This window comes from Protobothrops mucrosquamatus, unplaced genomic scaffold (assembly GCF_001527695.2).
Source record: "Protobothrops mucrosquamatus isolate PMUCROS unplaced genomic scaffold, P.Mucros_1.0 scaffold6172, whole genome shotgun sequence".
NCBI lineage: Eukaryota > Metazoa > Chordata > Lepidosauria > Squamata > Viperidae > Protobothrops > Protobothrops mucrosquamatus.
Genome location: NW_015392006.1, coordinates 19,196 through 37,415, shown reverse-complemented (window position 1 = coordinate 37,415; position 18,220 = coordinate 19,196). Strand labels below are relative to the sequence as shown.

Sequence of the window (18,220 nt, the reverse complement as noted above, 5' to 3'; positions counted from 1 at the left end):
TTCTACTTTCTCCCTGCTGCCCGTCGCCTTCTTGCCATTTACTTGATGAGAAACTTAATTCTTTGAAATACTTAAATGCTTTGTACATTTTAAAACAGGATAAGTCTTCTTATATCAGGTCTAATGCATCTGAACTTGGTGGGTATTTATCATACTTCTGGGTTAAAGTTCTATCAAGACAAGAAAAACTGGTTTCCTACAGAATATCACTATTGGGTGACACTTCTGTTAAATCTTTCAGAAAAGCAAGATCCTGGAGAGCGATTTGACTCCGTGAATTGGTTCTCATGGTTAGCATGAAGAATAAGGAGTGTGAATGAGTACAAGTTGTTCCAATGTTTAAAGATCTGGCTATGCTTGTAATTCTCAGACAATGCACTATACTGTAGCTTGGAGAAACACAAACAGGAGTTCTGTCCTTAAAATGTTGCCAGCATTGTTGTATGAGAAGTGCGCAGAGAGAAATTGACTCCTTTCTTTTATCTGTCTCCAAAATACTTTCCTCAGTTTCTGATATAGCCTTTTTCCCTAGAGCAGGTAGTCCTTGACTTACAACAGTTCGTTGAGTGACTGTACAAAGTTACAACAGTACTGAAAAATGTGAGTTATGACCGTTTTTCAAAGATACGACCTTTGCAGCATCCCCATGATCATGTGATCAAAATTCAGACGCTTGGCAGCTGGTTCATGTTTATAACCATTGCTGTGTCCCGGGGTCATGTGATCAATTGTGATCATAAGTCGAGGACTACCTATATTTCTAAACAAACCCTTAGAACAGGAAAAGTTGTGGCAATGGGGTTTTGCAGAGTATGGCATTGCAAAAGGAAGAATCTCTCCCAGCATCCTGAGTTTTTCTTTGATAAAAAAGAAACATCACTTTTTTTGCAGATGGAAGAGTGTTCTGTGGAGTCACTTCCTCTTAATCCTGGCATTTGAATGAGAGTAACACCCTGGTTTATTTTCTGGCAGTTACTAGAGAAAAGTGAAAAACAATGTAAAAGGAATATATTGTCCTAAGCTTATCTCTTGACCATAAAACATTGAGGTGTGGAAGTAGACTTACTAAACTTTTCTTCTTTGAGGTAAATCAATCTTTCAAGGTAGACCAAATTAAATGCTATTAAAAAGGAGAATCAACTTTTAGATAGAAATCTTTAGCATTAAGTATAGTACTCTAAATTATTCTACTTAATGTAGGATCATATACATTGGAAAAGAGAAATTATAGTGCTGTTCTGATCCATAGAGTTAGCAAGTGCAAATGATACAATCACTATTAGCTCTGGAGAAGTTGGGTTCATATGCAACACAAAAGTAAATTCAGCAGACCATAGTTATCTAGATTCACACAACAGTCTAAGCATAAACCATGATTATGGACCAAAATGTCAGGTTCACATATTATAACTCCGGATGACATGTCATGGTCTTCTTTTTCACTGTATGTTAACTTAAACTTGAACCTTAGTTTTGATCCTGCTTTTGGGAGTTTGTTTCATCTTACATTGTTCCCATAAGGTGATTATTGAAATTTGGAAAAATGTTTGAGTAGTATATTTAATTTTTTTTAAAGGAAATACTGAAAAATGACGAAAGATAGCTAAGTTGGGAAAATGCTGTGACTAAATACTATTCAGCGTATGAATGTGACATTTGAATAAGTTTGTTTCTGCTCTTAGGCGCTTCGTCTGAGTAATGCAGCCATGTCAAAAACGACAACCGGTCAGATTGTAAATCTTTTGTCAAACGATGTGAATAAATTTGATCAGGTAAGCCCTAAGGGAGGCACACATTTTGAATGATTTAGCTTAAGAGTGATCTTAGGTAGTGGCATTTTCTTTTTATTCATAGCAAGATAGAATGAAAGTCCTTGGGTTTGCTTGTATGTGTATGCAGTGGATAAAAATGTTTTTAAAGGCTATATCGAATCCTTTGTGGGGTGCATCTTATATTGCGGTGATTTCCAAGCAGTTGTCTTCTTAGAATGGAGGATTGTGATAAGAAGAATAACTTATACAGGTAGTCCTCGACTTACAACAGTTCACTTAGTGCAGGGGTAGGCAACCTTGGCTCTTTTATGACTCGTGGACTTCAACTCCCAGAATTCCTGAGCTAGCATGGCTGGCTCAGGAATTCTGGGAGTTGAAGTCCACGAGTCATAAAAGAGCCAAGGTTGCCTACTCCTGCATTAGACTAAACTGGCTCATGTTGGCTTTTAAAAACTGCCAAGGGTATCTATGATTCATTCAAGGATACTGCAGTGGCAGAACAATAAGTCCCCTTCAAACTGGGCTTCACTCCTTGTGAGCTAAGAGATATGTCTATGTAAGATTTCTAAGCAATATTAGAAAGTTGATTTGCCACTCTCTTCTTTTAGGGTAGCTTTTAAGCATCCTAGTCTCAGCTATAGTTATGATATTTCATGGTAGCCAAGAAAGTATGAACCAGACGTGACTGTGTTTAGTTTTTTGAGATCATTCAGCTAAGCGCAAAGTTCATTATTTTAACCTTGGGCAGCTCATTTTGCTTAAATCTGCCTGTAGATGATTTTGTATAGATTAAAAGTAAATATGCTGGTTTCATGAGATATGGGTTAGAACTCTCACAAACCAGACAGGATTAAACTCTGTCATGCGAAGGTTTTCTTAAATGTCCAGGGTAAATTTTATACCATTAAATAGACAGTAATATGTAGGAGGTATTTTGGCTCATGTGGCCTCAGATGTGGAGATGATCACAGATGATAAATGTCAGGCTAAAAAAGAAGCTATATTTCAGATGGTGCAGGCAGTTGCTGAGGCCTGGAGTTCCATCTTAGTAAGGAGCAATTCCAAGACTAGAGTGACATGCAGAATTCCCAAGGCATTGAAGGAACAACAACTTTTTTATATATATAACCTAACATATCCAGATATTGATCATTTCTGGGTCCCACAGGACTTTCCCCCATGCGCACAATAGACTGGTCGCTGTCGTGATTTTTCTATTTTCAGTTCATTTTGTGAGTCATGTGTATTTCTTTTTTGCCTAGGTGACTATTTTCTTGCATTTCTTATGGGCTGGACCCCTTCAGGCAATAGCTGTGACTGTCCTTTTGTGGCTTGAGATTGGCCCGTCCTGCCTTGCAGGGATGGCGGTGCTGATTATTCTTCTTCCCTTGCAAACCTGCATGGGCAGGCTCTTCTCAGCTCTGAGGTAAGAGTGATTGGCATCTTGTTCCTTCAGAGTGATTAAAAAAAACTCTTTCAACTCAGCATGGATAGTTGTTGTAGTTTGTGTTTTTCTTTTTTTTTAATTTTTATTTTTCCTGAAAAATAAAAATAAAACTGAAAAAATACATTTTTCCCTTAACAAAACTGTGTTATACATCTCCTATATATTATTTACAATTTATTTACATCAGTAATCATATCTTTTTCTTTCTTTATTCTAGCCAATCATAACATTTGTTCCATATTTCATAAAATTCTGTTGCCTCCTTGTCTTTTAATTCTAGCGTAAGTTTATTCATTTCCATGCATTCAAGAATTTTGTATATAATCATATCATTTGTAGGTATGTTTTCACCCTTCCAACACTGAGCATATACTATACGGGCTGCTGTCAATATATGTATAATGATGTGTTGGAGTTGCTTTTTGATCTTTAAATTTATTATACCCAGAAGAAATAGTTCAGGTTTGAATTCAATTTGCACCTTGGTTATCTCCTGTATCCAGTGCCCTATCCGTTCCCAATAGCTCTTTGCTTTGGGGCACAGCCACCACATGTGATAGAATGTTCCTTCCTTATTTTTACATTTCCAGCATTCCGGATTCATATTTTTGTACATTTTGGCCAATCTCGCCAGTGTTAAATGCCATCTATAGAACATTTTGTATTGATTTTCCCTATATGCAGTTGACAGTGTCAGTTTGCAATTTATGTTCCATAATCTTTCCCATTCTTCCAGATTTATATTTCGGCCCACATTTCTCGCCCATGCGATCATTGGCCCTTTCACTATTTCTTCCTCCAGATCTACCTCTAATAAATATTTGTAGGTTTTTGTAGTTTGTGTTTTTCAAAGGTTATATACTTTGAACAAAAAGGTTCAAAAACATGTGTTTGCTAACTCTGGCACCAGTGGAATAGAGATGTTCTTTTAATTTCATCTTTATTATATGTTCAAAGACATACACAAGACCCAAAGTATGCTTTTCTCCCCAAGGCAAATTACAAAGCAGAATTTTTTTAAAAAAGTTACAGAACTTGGAAAAATGAACATAGAGAGGGGCAGAATTCATGACTTGTAAATTTTGATTACATTTATTAATTAGTGTTTCTTTTTAAATGTCTGGGTTTGGACAGCCTAGCATGAAGCATGCAAGACATGTGCAATGTGAAAAAAAACTGTCCTGCAAGTGAGGGATCCTCTTTGTGATTCTGGATGACTTTGTGGTTCCTTCCTGTGCCCAGAAGCTTTGAGAGGACAACCTCTGGCAGATCCATACAGGCAGGCTTGCACCAGCATCTCCAGGGTGGTGTGAAAGCCAAGCTCCTGGGCCTCTGGGGACTGGCAGAGAACTTGCAGAGCCCTCCTTGGTGTAAGCAGTTCTGCTAGGACCTCAGTTCTGCCCCTTCCTCCTAGCTGGCAGGTAAGGGTTGCTTAAGAAGGCAGGCATGCCATTGGGTGCTGCAGGCATTCCTCAATCCTGTCAGGATTTGCTGCTGCTTCTCTCATCTGCTCCATTTTTCCAAGCAGCCATTCCCTCATCCAACAGCTGCGGAGAGCAAAAAGGCCCCAAGCAATACAGGCCTGGCCTCCTGGCCTCTTCATCCTGCTTTTTAGCCTTCTCCAGGTCTGGGAGGCTGCAAGCAGAGCAAGAGAGGATGGGCCAGCTGATGTAGGAATGTTAGTAAGTGGGATGGGCTAGGACCGTGGTGGCGAACCTATGGCACCATCAATCAATCAATTTCAACTTCTCATGGGGGAAAAAAAGATCTCGCAAAATTGGAATTGATTGATTGAACTTTTTAGTTCCACCCAGTCTGCCATTCCCACCGCAGCCACGCCCACCCAATGGGCCACACCCATCCGGCACCTGATGATACATAAGTGGGTTTTGGGTTGCAGTTTGGGCACTCGGTCTCTAAAAGGTTCGCCATCACTGGGCTAGTAAGTAGCTGAGAAAGAGGCAAATGTATTCCGGAGCAAGGGGATGATAAATATGCAGGCCTGTGGTTTGAGAACCTTTGCTTTAAGTAAAAGAGGAATTAATAGGAAGATTTAAAAGCACACATTTAATTGAGTGGGACTACTAGATCACTGTTGAAAACATCTTTAAGACTACTAGCTTCCAATTTAAGAGATCCCTTTCAACAGTCAATGCCATTCTGTCATTCAAGGTGCAGGTAGTCCTTGACATATGAACACAATTGGAATCAGAGCTTGGGGTGCAATCATTAAGTGTCAACACAATTTACAACCTTTTTTGCGACAATCATGCAGTGAATCAAGTTGTTAAGCAGATCTGACTTCCCCCGTTGACTTTGCTCATCAAAAGCCCCCCAGGGAAGTTCGCAAATGGTGATCACGGAGACACTGCAACCCTCATAAATACATGCTGGCTGACAAGAGCCTGGGTTTTGATCACATAACTGCAGGGATGCTGCGACAGTCATAAATGTGAGGACTACTTGTAAGGCAGCCCCAGCGTTAACTTCAAAAGATTGTTAAATGAATGATCGTAGGTCAAGGACTATCTGTATACAGTTGCTGTTCCTGAACATGACTGTATGTTCAAACGTGGGTGAGGATATGTGTTTTCTCTACACCTGGGATTCTTTTCTAAACTAACCTCTAAAGATACTATATGATTAATGTTCAGCCAGACTCTAGGAAAAAAGGTCTTGCGATATAAAAATGGTAGATATGGTGAGATGTAGAACCTTGGACATGATAAAGAAAATCTAGAAATGAGAGGAACATAGAACTCAGAGAAGGCAGGGATCATACAGGTAGTCCTGTTTTGGAATGGCTTACAACCATTCATTCAGTGATTGTTCGAAGTTACAATGGCACTGAAAAAAGTGGCTTATGACTGTTTTTCACACAACTGTTGTAGCATCCCTATGGTCATGTGATTAAAATTTAGATGCTTGGCAGAGGAGAAACGTAGCTGAGCTTCTGGTTGGACCACCATTGCATTTGAACTGCCTAGAGGCTGCTGGGAGGAACTGCAAGCTGTGAGTTATAGGGTTAGCAGTGCATGTTACAGAGGTGTGTGTGGACAAGAATATCAACCTAGCTGTCAAGCAAAATCAAGCTTTTAATAGTGAATGCCACACCAAGTGCACTAATCAAACAGGTGGTAAGAAAATAGAGGAACTCAGGTACCACATAGGTTATGTAGAAAGTAAACACAGGGTCAGTCATAAAGGACTCAAATGTCTATACACCAACGTAGAGAGTATGAGCAATAAACAGGGTGAACTAGAAATTCAGGTAAATGAGGGCAGATATGATATTATTGCCATTACGGAAACTTGGTGGGATGAAACCCACAAATGGAACACACAGCTAGAGGGATTTAAATTATTTAAAAGAAACAGATCAAATAAAAGAGGAGGTGGAGTTGCTCTCTATATAAGAAATAACTACATCTCTACAGAAATAGAGCACAACAATGATGAAAGCTGTCTCAAATGCATTTGGGTCAATATAAAAGGGGAAAAAATGACATTGCCATAGGTGTGTACTATAGGCCACCCAACCAAATAGAAGAAATAGATGAACTTTTTGCTAGTCAGCTAACTAAGGTATGTAGGAAGCACATCACAATAGTTATGGGGGACTTTAATTACCCTGACATCAACTGGGAGACAAACTCTGCACCAAGTGGAAGATCAAACTGATTCCTGACAAACCTAGCAGACAACTTTGTCTGCCAAAAAGTAGAGAAGGGAACTAAGGGAAGTTTGTAGTGGGGTGCCCCAGGGCTCTGTTCTGGGCCCAGTGCTCTTTAACATCTTGATCAATGATTTGGATGAGGGGATAGATGGGGAAGTCATCAAATTTGCAGTCGACAACAAGATGGCAGGAATAGCCAACACTCCAGAAGATAGGCTTAAGATACAGAAGGATCTTGACAGACCTGAACATTGGGCGCTATTTAACAAAATGAAATTCAATGGTGAAAAAAGTAAGGTTCTACATTTAGGCAAGAAAAACCAAATCACAGTTATAGTATAGGTGGTACCTTGCTCAATAGTAGTAACTATGAGAGGAATCTCAGATCCTAGTGGACAATCACTTAAATATGAGCCAGCAGTGTGCTGCAGCTGCCAAAACAGCCAACACAGTGCTGGACTGCATTAACAGAGGGATAGAATCAAGATCATGTGAAGTGTTAATACCACTTTACAATGTCTTGGTGAGGCCACACTTGGAATACTGCATACAGTTTTGGTCACCACGATGTAAAAAAGATGTTGAGACTTTAGAAAGAGTACAGAGAAGAGCAACAAAGATGATCAGGGGACTGAGGCTAAAACATATAAGGAATGGTTGCTGGAATTGGGTATGTCTAGTCTAATGAAGAGAAGGACGAGGGGTGACATGATAGCAGTGTTCCAATATCTCAGGGGCTGCCACAAAGAAGAGGGAGTCAAGCTATTCTCCAAAGCACCTGAAGGCAGAAAAAGAAGCAACAGATGGAAACAAATCAAGGAGAGATCCAACCTAGAACTAAGAAGAAATTTCCTGACAGTTAGAACAATTAATCAGTGGAACAACCTGCCTCTAGAAGCTGTGAATGCTCCAACATTGGGAGTTTTTAAGAAGAGACTCGACAACCATTTGTCTGAAATGGTATAGGGTTTCCTGCCTGAGCAGAGGTTGGACTAGATGACCTCCAAGGTCCCTTGCAACATCATCATCATCATCATCATCATCATCATCATCATCATCATTATCTGGCATGTATTTACGAGGGTTGCAAGTTCATGTGATCCATCTTTTGAGACCTGACAAGCAAAGTCTATTGGGAAGTCAGATTAACAGCTATGTTACTAATTTAATAACATGCAGTGCTTCATTTAACAACTGGCAAGAAAGGTTGTAAAACAGGGCAAAACTCACTTAACAATTGTCTCAGTTAGCAACAGAAATTTTGAGCTCCGTTGTGGTCGTCAGCCAAGGATTACCTGAATTTGAACTGAAGGTAGAAAATATTTCTCAATTTTTTTTCTGCAAAACATGTTCTCAGGTCTTTCTGAGCTACTTTATACTTGTAATTGTATATAATATACATTTATAATTCATAATTGCAAATCTTCAGATTAGAAATGTAGACCTGGGACTAGTTGTTACTTCTGCAAGTATTTCAAGGTTGAATACTGTGTGACTGACTCTCAGGGCAGCTGAGCTGTGGAATGTTTCAGTTTTGTAGCAAAACAAGGAAGTTTTGAGAAGGTGGAGACTTTCTTCATGTTTTTAAAAATAACAGATTGTACAGTGCGCTGGTTGAATTTCCATCCTTTTAGGGGATATTCTTTATAATTTGCTATTTCATTTAGTTATGTGATTTTTAAAATGTATAGCACATTTTCAGTAGTTTCAAATTATTATGATTATTAGATAATCTTATTAATATTTACAGCATTTTGTCGAATTGTTCAGGAGCGTATGTCTGCTGTCTTATGGATGTTACCCTGCATAATCCTAGTATTTTAAGCTGGAAGATAAGATTTTTCAACTTTGCACTCTTTACTATTTTGCAGTAATCTTCTTTATCGGTAATCATAGTAAATATAAAAAAAGCAAACAAGAAAATCAATATATATTCATTTACATGTTCATCTAGATGCCTGCATAAAAATATTTGGGACTAAACCTGAGATCTGGCAAATATTCATGAGGAGAATTCCAGCACTGTGAAATATTAAACTTGGTCCTCTGTTTATCTATTAAAGAACATTTCTCAATAATCCATGACCTTCCACACTGCAGTTAGTTGATTGCTTTGTTGTTGTTAGACACCAAGAGAGAAAACATAGAATCATAGAATTATAAGGCTGGAAGGGACCTTGGAGGTCTTCTAGTCCAACCCCCTGCCCAAGGCAGGAATCCTTAAAGCATCCTGGACAAATGGATGTCCAATCTTTACTTTAGACCAGAGTTCATAAGTTTGCACTTTGCTGTAAAAGCACCCTTGAAGGTATATCTACTTTAAACTCCATCTATGGACTTATCTATTATCTTACATTATCTATCCATCTATATACAAATTCCATAAATTCCAAATTCTTATTCCACTAATCGTTTCTAGTTGTTATTGCAGTCCTTTACCTGACTGTAGTTCCTTTTGCTATTATTAGTCTCTCATTAATTTGAAGGAAGATAGATAGTGAATAAGTGGTCATTTTTGTCTCCTGCTTATGGCTTTACTCCTGAGAATGAGCAACAGGTAATAGATTCTACTAACTGTTACTATTTATTCTATACCTATATGCCTTCTACTAGGATGTCATACTCTCAGAGATGTCTGACTAGGCCAGTCCCAATCCTTGCTTATGTATATCTTCAATTCTTCAAAGCAGTATGGCTTATTGATTGATGCTATGTAAAAGAATCCACTAAATCTAGATAAGCTTTTTTTCATAAGCACCTTAAGTTCATTCACATATGTATTTTAAGTTTTGTTCACTACATCATTATATCTGTTTATGTATTCCTTAACTTTTACTTGGGGGGAAGGAGGAGAATGTTTTTTAATTATTGAAACAGCACAGAAATTCTCACATTAGATAAATGAAAATGTCTGAATAAAAGCCTTTATTGGTCCAATATGAATTTAGAATTAGAGGGTTTTTTTTAAAAAAAAGTTTATAGCTGCCTATTTTTTCTTCAGGAGCAGGACTGCAGCTTTCACAGACGCAAGGATCAGGACTATGAATGAGGTTATAACTGGAATGCGAATAATAAAGATGTATGCCTGGGAAAAGTCATTTGCTGAACTTGTGAACAATATGAGAAGGTGATTTTATATCTCACAGAAATTCTATACCTATGTTGTTTTTTACTTGATTTTTAGCTACAGGGTGATACTATGTAATGCAGGATTTTTTGAATCACAACAAAAGAATCTGAGAATGTTGTGGGGTAAATAAAACCTGTTTTCTCCCTGATCATACAGTGTCCCTTCCTGTAATAAGTAAGATTTATGATTTAACGTAGCAATAAACTGAAATATATCACCATTTTTTCAAAATCTAAAACATAAAATAAAATGCTATGTTGCTTCCATGTCTAATTCTCTGAAAATTTGAAAATACATTTCAAAACATTTATTTCTTCTTAGATTCCTATCCCTTCTTTGCCATAGGACACGAATTCCTAGGCCTTTGCATGTCCCTTTCTGATATTTTAGAAACCTCATGTCTCCTCATCCAAGTGCGCGTTAAATTGAGAAAAAATATACATTGGACATTCATCTTACCAGCCATTGGCTTATAATCTACCCATCAGCTCATCCAACCCTGATCTTCCTGCGCACACCTGTGGATTTTCCCACCACATATCTGCGGATGTTTATGTCAGTTTGGTCTAGTGCTTAAGGCAATAGGCTAGAAATCAGACAAGAATGACTTATAGTCCTGCCTTAGGCATGAAAGCCAGCTAAGTGACTTTGGACCAGTGACTCTATCTCAGCCCAACTCACCTCACTGAGTTGTTGTTGTGGGGAAAATAGGAGGAGGGAAGAGTATTAAGTATGTTCATTGCTTTGGGTTATTTATAAAAATAATTAATAACAGTGAGATTAAAACAAACAAGCAAATATTTGCAGGGCTTCTCTCCCTTTCATTAGCCTTCTCAGCTCCACCATTCTTCAAAGTTTAAAATTACAAATTTTAATGCTAATAATGGTTTTAAAAATGCATATCCTGCCACCCCATTTGGGATTTGTTCATGCCCCTGAGCAAATCACACCCTCCGGTTTGGGGTTCCCTATTCTTGAAGCTCAAAGGTAAATATATCCATTCTCTCTTCCCGTTTTCTGTGAGGTAGGTTGGGCTAAGAGAGAGTGGCTGGCCTCAACTCATTTATTTATTTAGCAGATTTCTATCTCCAACCATGATGAAACAGCTGGGCAGCTGGGCAGCTCACAACAACAGTATAACTATAAAATCAGTAAGAATTATATTTAAAAAAAAACAAACTAAAAAATCTGGTACGTCTATCAATCTCCCAGGGTGCCCCAACCCCTCCCCCACAATAGCCTCCACCACTCTAGCCCAGTGCCTGGGTAAAGAGCCAGGACTTTAATGGCGTTCCGGAAAGCTAAGAGGATGAATGAAGGCCTGCCTGATTACCATGGAGATGGTTTTTCATAAGGCAGAAGCAACCATGGAAAAGGCACGATTGCTAGGTCCCATTAGATGGCACTGTTTCAGGGAAGGAACCTGGAGCATGACCATTTTATATGACCTAATGCAGGGGTAGGCAACCTTGGCTCTTTTATGACTCGTGGACTTCAACTCCCAAAAGTCCTGAGCCAGCATGGCTCAGCTTGGAAACCTCTCCCTTTCCCCTCAGTATGGCTGGCTCAGGAATTCTGGGAGTTGAAGTCCACCAGTTCTAAAAGAGCCAAGGTTGCCTACCCCTGACCTAATGGGAGGGGCAGATAGTCTCATGAAGAGATGGTCCTGAGTAACATGGGCCTATGCCATGTGGGGCTTTAAAAGTGATAACTGGCATCTTGAATGGCATCCAGAAGGAAAATTCAAGCCAGTGGCACTCACACAATAGGGGCTTTACATAGGCAAACCAAGAGCTGCCAAGTACTGTGTATACTGTGGCATTCTGGGCCAGTTGTAACTTTTGGATGGTCTTCAAGGGCAGCCCCATGTGGAGTGCACTGAAATAATCCAAACAAGAAGTTTCTGTGCTTCCATAGCTGAGACTTGAATGGAACCTGGCTGCTTAAGGCATTGTGGAGTCGATGATGCGGTATATGCTACTGTTGTTTTGATGTTATTACTGATGCTGAATTGGTGTTTTTTTTTAATAATGTGGGCTTTCTTCTTACTTAGTTTTTCTAAACCTTTTAGATTTGCTTGGTTGAAGTGTCTTAAAAATACTTGCAATACACAAATACATAGCGTGTTTTATCAAAATTATTAAAATTCAATTTCAGAAAGGAGATTTCAGTGGTTCTTAAGACTTCTTACCTCCGGGGAATGAACTTGGCATCCTTCTACATTGCCAGCAAAATCACAGTATTTATGACGTTCATGACCTACGTGTTGCTGGGCAATCCGATTTCAGCGAGTCGGGTGTTTGTCGCTGTCTCTCTGTATGGTGCAGTGAGGCTGACAGTCACTCTCTTTTTCCCGGCAGCCATTGAGAAAGTGTCTGAAGCATTGGTCAGCGTTAGACGAATCAAGGTATTACCAAAAGGGGACATTCAGTTGAATTTAATGGCAGCATTAGAAATAATTAACAAATTGGTAGCTCATGCTTTTTTTCTAGGCAAGCCTCCGTCTTTTATAGCTAGAGAAAGAGAATGAATAAATATTTGCCTTATGTAATTCCCTAAGGGTAATTCTTAATTGTTACGGATGATTAATTGCTTAGAAGTTGAATTTATGGTGCTTTTTATTGACTAAGGATGTTTAACTGAATGAGCCTAAATGATTTTCAAGGTAATGGGAATGATTATGGATTAGGGACAAGAATAGAGGCACAGTTTTATCAGATAATTTGAAATACAGGGAAAAATACAGAAAAAAAAAACTTTGGAAATACAGAATTATAGTGCAACACTTTTTAAATCACCCTTGATCAATAAACAGCAAATAGATTCTATTGCAAGGGTCTCCTTCATTCCCATTATTTGGATCTGTAATAGAATGTAGGAACAATTCCACTAAATATCTTCACCCAGACATTGTAATAAGGCTTTAGAAACCTGCTAAAAATGATGACAGGCTTTGTCCAGCCCATGAACTGCACATTCAGCACCTCTGCAAAGTTAATAAGAAGAACCAGGCCTTTGACAAGGAGGTTGGAAAATCAATGCCAGGGCTACCAGAGGAAGAAAGTGTCTTTTGCATATGAGAATTTCACTGTATCAGGCATTATGAGGCCATTATAATATTCTGACTCTTAATGGCTTAGAATAGAAGTCATAGAATAACAGAATTGAAAGGGACTTTGAAGGTCTTCTAGTCCCAACCCCTTGCTTGAGCAAGAGACCCTACATCATTCTAGATAAATGGTTGTCCAATGTCTTCTTGAAAATCTCCAGTGATGTAGCACCCACAACTTCTGGTGGCAAGCCGTTTCATTGATTAATTGATCTCACTGTCAGGAAATTTCTCCTTAGTTCTAGTTTGGATAACTATTTAACAGTTTCCACCCACTACGTCTTGTCCTGCCCTCAGGTGCTTTGGAGAATAGGTCAACCACATTCAACATGTAGTCCTGAATGGAACTATACATATCTACATGGATGGACGTAAGCAATGGGCGACTCCAAGGTTCTGTCTTAGGCCCAGTACTCTTCAGCATCTTCATAAATGATTTAGATAAGGGAATAGAAGGTACACTCATCAAATTTGCAGATGATAATAAATGGCAGGGATAGCCAACATCCCAGAAGATAGACTCAAAATCCAGCAGGATCTCAACAGACTTGAACACTGGACCCTATCTAACAAAATGAAATTGAGTGGTGAGAAAAGTACGGTAAGGTTTTACATTTAGGCAAGAAAAACCAAATGCACAGGTACAGATTAGGTGAAACTTGGCTCAACACCAGTAACTGTGAGAGGGATCTTGGAGTCCTAGTGGACAATCACCTAAATATGAGCCAGCAGTGTGCTGCAGCTGTCAAAAAAAGCCAATGCAATCCTAGGCTGCATTAACAGAGGGATAGAATCAAGATCCCGTGAAGTGTTACTACTGCTTTATAATATGCTTGGTAAGACCACATTTGGAATATTGCATCCAGTTTTGATCACCACTATATAAGAAAGATGTTGAGACTCTGGAAAGAGTGCAGAGAAGAGCAACAAAGATGATTAGGGGGTGGAGGCTAAAACATATGAAGAATGGTTGCAGGAATTGGGTATGTCTAGTTTAGTGAAAAGAAGGATTATGGGAGACATGATAGCAGTGTTCCAATATTTGAGGGCTATCACAAAGAAGATGGGGGTCAATCCATTTTCCAAAGCAGCAGAAGGCAGGACAGGAAGCAATGGATGGAAACTAATCAAAGAGAGAAGCAACCTAGAACTAAGGAGAAATTTCCTGACAGTTACGGGTTGCCTTCAGAAGTTGAGTGCTCAATCACTAGAGATGTTTAAGAGATTGAACAGCCATTTGTCCAGAATGGTATAGAGTCTTCTGCTTGAACAGGGGGTTGGACTAGAAGACCTCCAAAATCCCTTTCAACTCTGTTATTCTGTTATATATTATAGTGCGTTTTTTTTAAATCTTCTTTTTTGTTGTGCACAGTTGAGCGTGGGATGTAGTAAGTAGGATTCAGTGCCTATCATTGCAGAAGGCTGTGTGAGGCAAACTCACAACTGCTCCTTGGATATATGAAGGCACAGAAAAAAAAGTTAGAATACCACTTTTCATTCCTGTTGATAATCAGATCTTCATTTGCTATACATGGAATATTGTAAATTATAAACTAAACTATTAGTTAACCATGTTCAAAGTCATAATAAAATAATAACACTAGATCAGTATGTATTTAAAAAGAAACATTGACTTTGTCAGAAAATTATTATTATTTTTCTAATTAACTCAGTTTCCCTACGGAAATGTTCTTTGAATATATGGAAAGCCTTTGATTATGTGAACGTATTTCAGCAAAAAATAAATTAATCTTTTCTGTTTTGTGCTTATACGATCTTCTTTTTTCTTTCCACTGATGCAGAACTTTCTAATCCTTGATGAAGTTTCTCAGTTCAGACCACAACTCAAAAGTAACAGTGAAAATCCTATCCTTAATGTACACCATTTAACTTGCTCCTGGGACAAGGTAAATCACCTTTATTCTGAATGGCAATACAGAATCGGTCCACCTTTGCAGCTTCAACTAAACGATGCAAAATTTGGAGATAGTGATGGCTATCTCTGAACAAGTAGTGTTTTTTCCCCCTTTTCAGGTTGTTGTTAAACTAAAAATGCTTTTCTCCCTCCTTCCAAATAAAATACATTTAGTAATGCAATGAAGAATGTTGCTTTCAGTAAGCAATATGACCTATAGCAGGGGTGTCAAACTCAGTTTCATTGAGGGCCGCATCAGCATTGTGGTTGCCCTTGGGGGGCCGGGTAGGTGTGGCCAGGGTGGGTGCGGCCTACTGAATGGGTGTGGCCAGGGTGGGTGCGGCCTACTGGGTGGGCGTGGATGGAATGGATGTGGCCTACTGGGTGGGCATGGCCAGCTCTACATCGTTCACGTCAAGGGTGCCTGTGGGGGCCTGGGCAGGAATGGGACAGATCTGAGGGTCTCTGGCAGAAGGGGGTGGGACCGGGGCAAGCGCCAAGGCATGGTCCATTTCTTCATTCCTCACAAAAGGTGACACCTTCCCAGCATGCACCCAGGGGTTGGGGCCGACACAGCAGGGGCTGGTTCCTCGCTGTTTCTAGACGGCCTTGTGGAGCTAAGACTGAATGCGTTTCAGCATAGATGGCCACCACAAAATTGTACATTGGCTCCCAACTGGCCTGGGCCAGGGCCAAGGCAGCAGGGGCCGTTCCCTCACTGTTTCCAGGATGGCTTCACGGGCCACATGAAACCACTTTGCGGCCGCATCCGGCCCCCGGGCCTTGTGTTTGACATGTCTGACCTATAGGAACTTAATGGTGGCATCAAGTAGGACCTCAGTTTGAAATCTTTGCCACAAACCGACAAGCTGGCAGTTCATAAACCACTTGTTTAGTTCCTTTCCACCCACTATTATGCTTCTCCCCAGAATGAAACTTATATCCTGCTCTTTAGCAAAGGACCTGGAATCACTACAAAATGCCACGTAAATCTCTTAACTGTGATGATGGTATCATTTCTCCTCACTGGGAAAGGTTGTGGATTTTACTATCTCTGCAGATGATGTAAGAGCAGTAGGATCAGTTGGCCTCAGTTCCTATCATTTGCCAAGGAAACATAATCCAGTTACTACTGGGAGATAAATGCACAAGGTATAAGGAAATTGATACATTGTACATCCCACATTACAGGTGAATTATGACCACAATTAAACCCCAAATTTATGGTGCTAAGTGAAAGATTTGTTAACTGAGTTTTGCCACATTTTATGACTTTTCTTGCTACAGCTGTTAAATGAATAATCTGGCTTCCCCCATTGACTTTGTTTGTCAGAAGTTTGCAAAAACTGATCCAAAGATCCCAGGACACTGCAACCATCATAAGTGTGTCAGTGGCCAAGCGTCTGAATTTTGATCACCTGACCCTGGGGATGCTGCAGTGGTCATAAGTGTGAAAAATGGTCATGTCATTTTTTTCCAGTGCCGTTGTAACTTTGAACGGTCACTAAATGAACTGTTGTAAGTCAAGGACTACCTATATTAGCTCTTTTTAGGTCTTTCAGAACATCTTCACATTTAGTTTAGGTAAATCGTTATTAACCTCACTACAGGTAGTCTTTGACTTACAACAGTTCATTTAGAGACCGTTCAAAGTTACAATAGCACTCAAAAAAGCGACTTATGATGTTTTTTTCACACTTAATGACTGTTGCAGCATCCCCGTGGTCATGTGATCAAAATTCAGATGCTGGGCAACTGGTTCATATTGATGACTGTTGCTGTGTCCCAAAGTCACGTGATCCCCTTTTGCGACCTTTTGGCAAGCAAAGTCAATGGGGAAGCCAGATTCACTTAACAACCAGGTTACTAACTTATCAACTGCAGTGATCCACTTAACAGCTGTGGCAAGAAAGATCGTAAAATGGGACAAAATTCACTTAACAAATGTCTCACTTAACAACAGTAATTTTGGGCTCAGTTGTGGTTGTAAGTCAAGGACTACCTGTCCTGATTTAGATATTCAGAAAAAGAGATATTTTAACATGCCTTTATAAAAGCCAGATATGGTAACTAGTATGTTTACTTCAGCTGGTTAATTTTTGGGGACTTTACAGGCCTCCTTTGTTTTTTGAAACATTTTTTATGAGGGACAGAGATTTGGTAGATACAGTACCTTGTATACCAGGGGTATACCATGAGTCATAAAAGAGCCAAGGTTGACTACCCCTGTTGTATACTGAGGTTCAGTCAGATGTTCCTTTTAAGATTCCTGTGCTGCAGGGTTACCTTTTTCAGTGGATATCTCTTTACAAAGCACATATTATATTGCTAGATTTTTTTTCTGTTTTCTTTTTCTGACAACCATGTTCCAAATTGTATAACTATATGTAAGTTACATTGCAGTTGGCTGAAAGTGGAATGCTTCTGTTGAAGTCAGTGCAAGGTCAAAGTGAGGGAAAACCTTGACTGTATAACCAGAAAGTAAAAAGGAATAAAATGAGCTATTTCCGCCACCTTGTGGAAATTAAAGCATAATGTTTAAGAAGGCCAATGGCCCCTTACTGTATTTCTGTCTGCTGTCATGGTGAAACAATATTTTAGGATTAGAAACAATGGATTATGTTTATACCAACCTTTATTGGAAACCTGATTATTGCTTTAAATCCAATCAAGTATCATGCTTAGGAATATTGAAGGGACCTGGATCAAATAAAAGAGGATGAGAAAATCAATAAAGTATAATGGCAATCGTTTTTTATTTCTGAACATGAAAAACATTTTCTCGTGCTGATTTCTTGCTGCTTATATTAATTTATGATCTGATTAAAATTAATACTATTTCTAATTTTTCTTTGTGGTTTTCTCATTTATAAGAGAATTAGGTATGAATTAAGTATAAATAGAAAAAAACATTAATTTTATAAACCATTATCAGTTTTATATCTATAAGGAACGTATGTGCTATCTTCCATTTTTTTTATCCCATGTGATATTTCACAGATAATTATTTTTTGGGTCTCGATAGATGCGAGTGATTAAACTTTACATTTGGGGAAAGAGTAGTACTCTTAAATTAGATTACTTTGTGCGGAATTGCTATAAGTGTATCTGTAAAACATCTTCAAAAATTTAATACATTTTATAGATTTTTGTGGGGATCTTTAATTTTAA

General features: G+C 38.9%; 1 protein-coding gene across 1 annotated transcript in view; it reads left to right on the top strand.

Moving 5' to 3' along the window:
* Window positions 1-123: 123 nt before the first annotated feature.
* The window catches only part of LOC107300124 (multidrug resistance-associated protein 4), a gene marked incomplete at its 3' end in the record, with an annotated part of 37,286 nt that continues 19,189 nt past the window's right edge, over window positions 124-18,220 (top strand). The window contains exons 1-6 of the mRNA XM_015829466.1: window positions 124-273; window positions 1,683-1,772; window positions 3,035-3,198; window positions 9,897-10,022; window positions 12,183-12,432; window positions 14,937-15,041. Of these exons, the coding sequence (XP_015684952.1) occupies window positions 124-273; window positions 1,683-1,772; window positions 3,035-3,198; window positions 9,897-10,022; window positions 12,183-12,432; window positions 14,937-15,041 (885 nt within the window). The remainder of the gene's footprint in view (window positions 274-1,682; window positions 1,773-3,034; window positions 3,199-9,896; window positions 10,023-12,182; window positions 12,433-14,936; window positions 15,042-18,220) is intronic.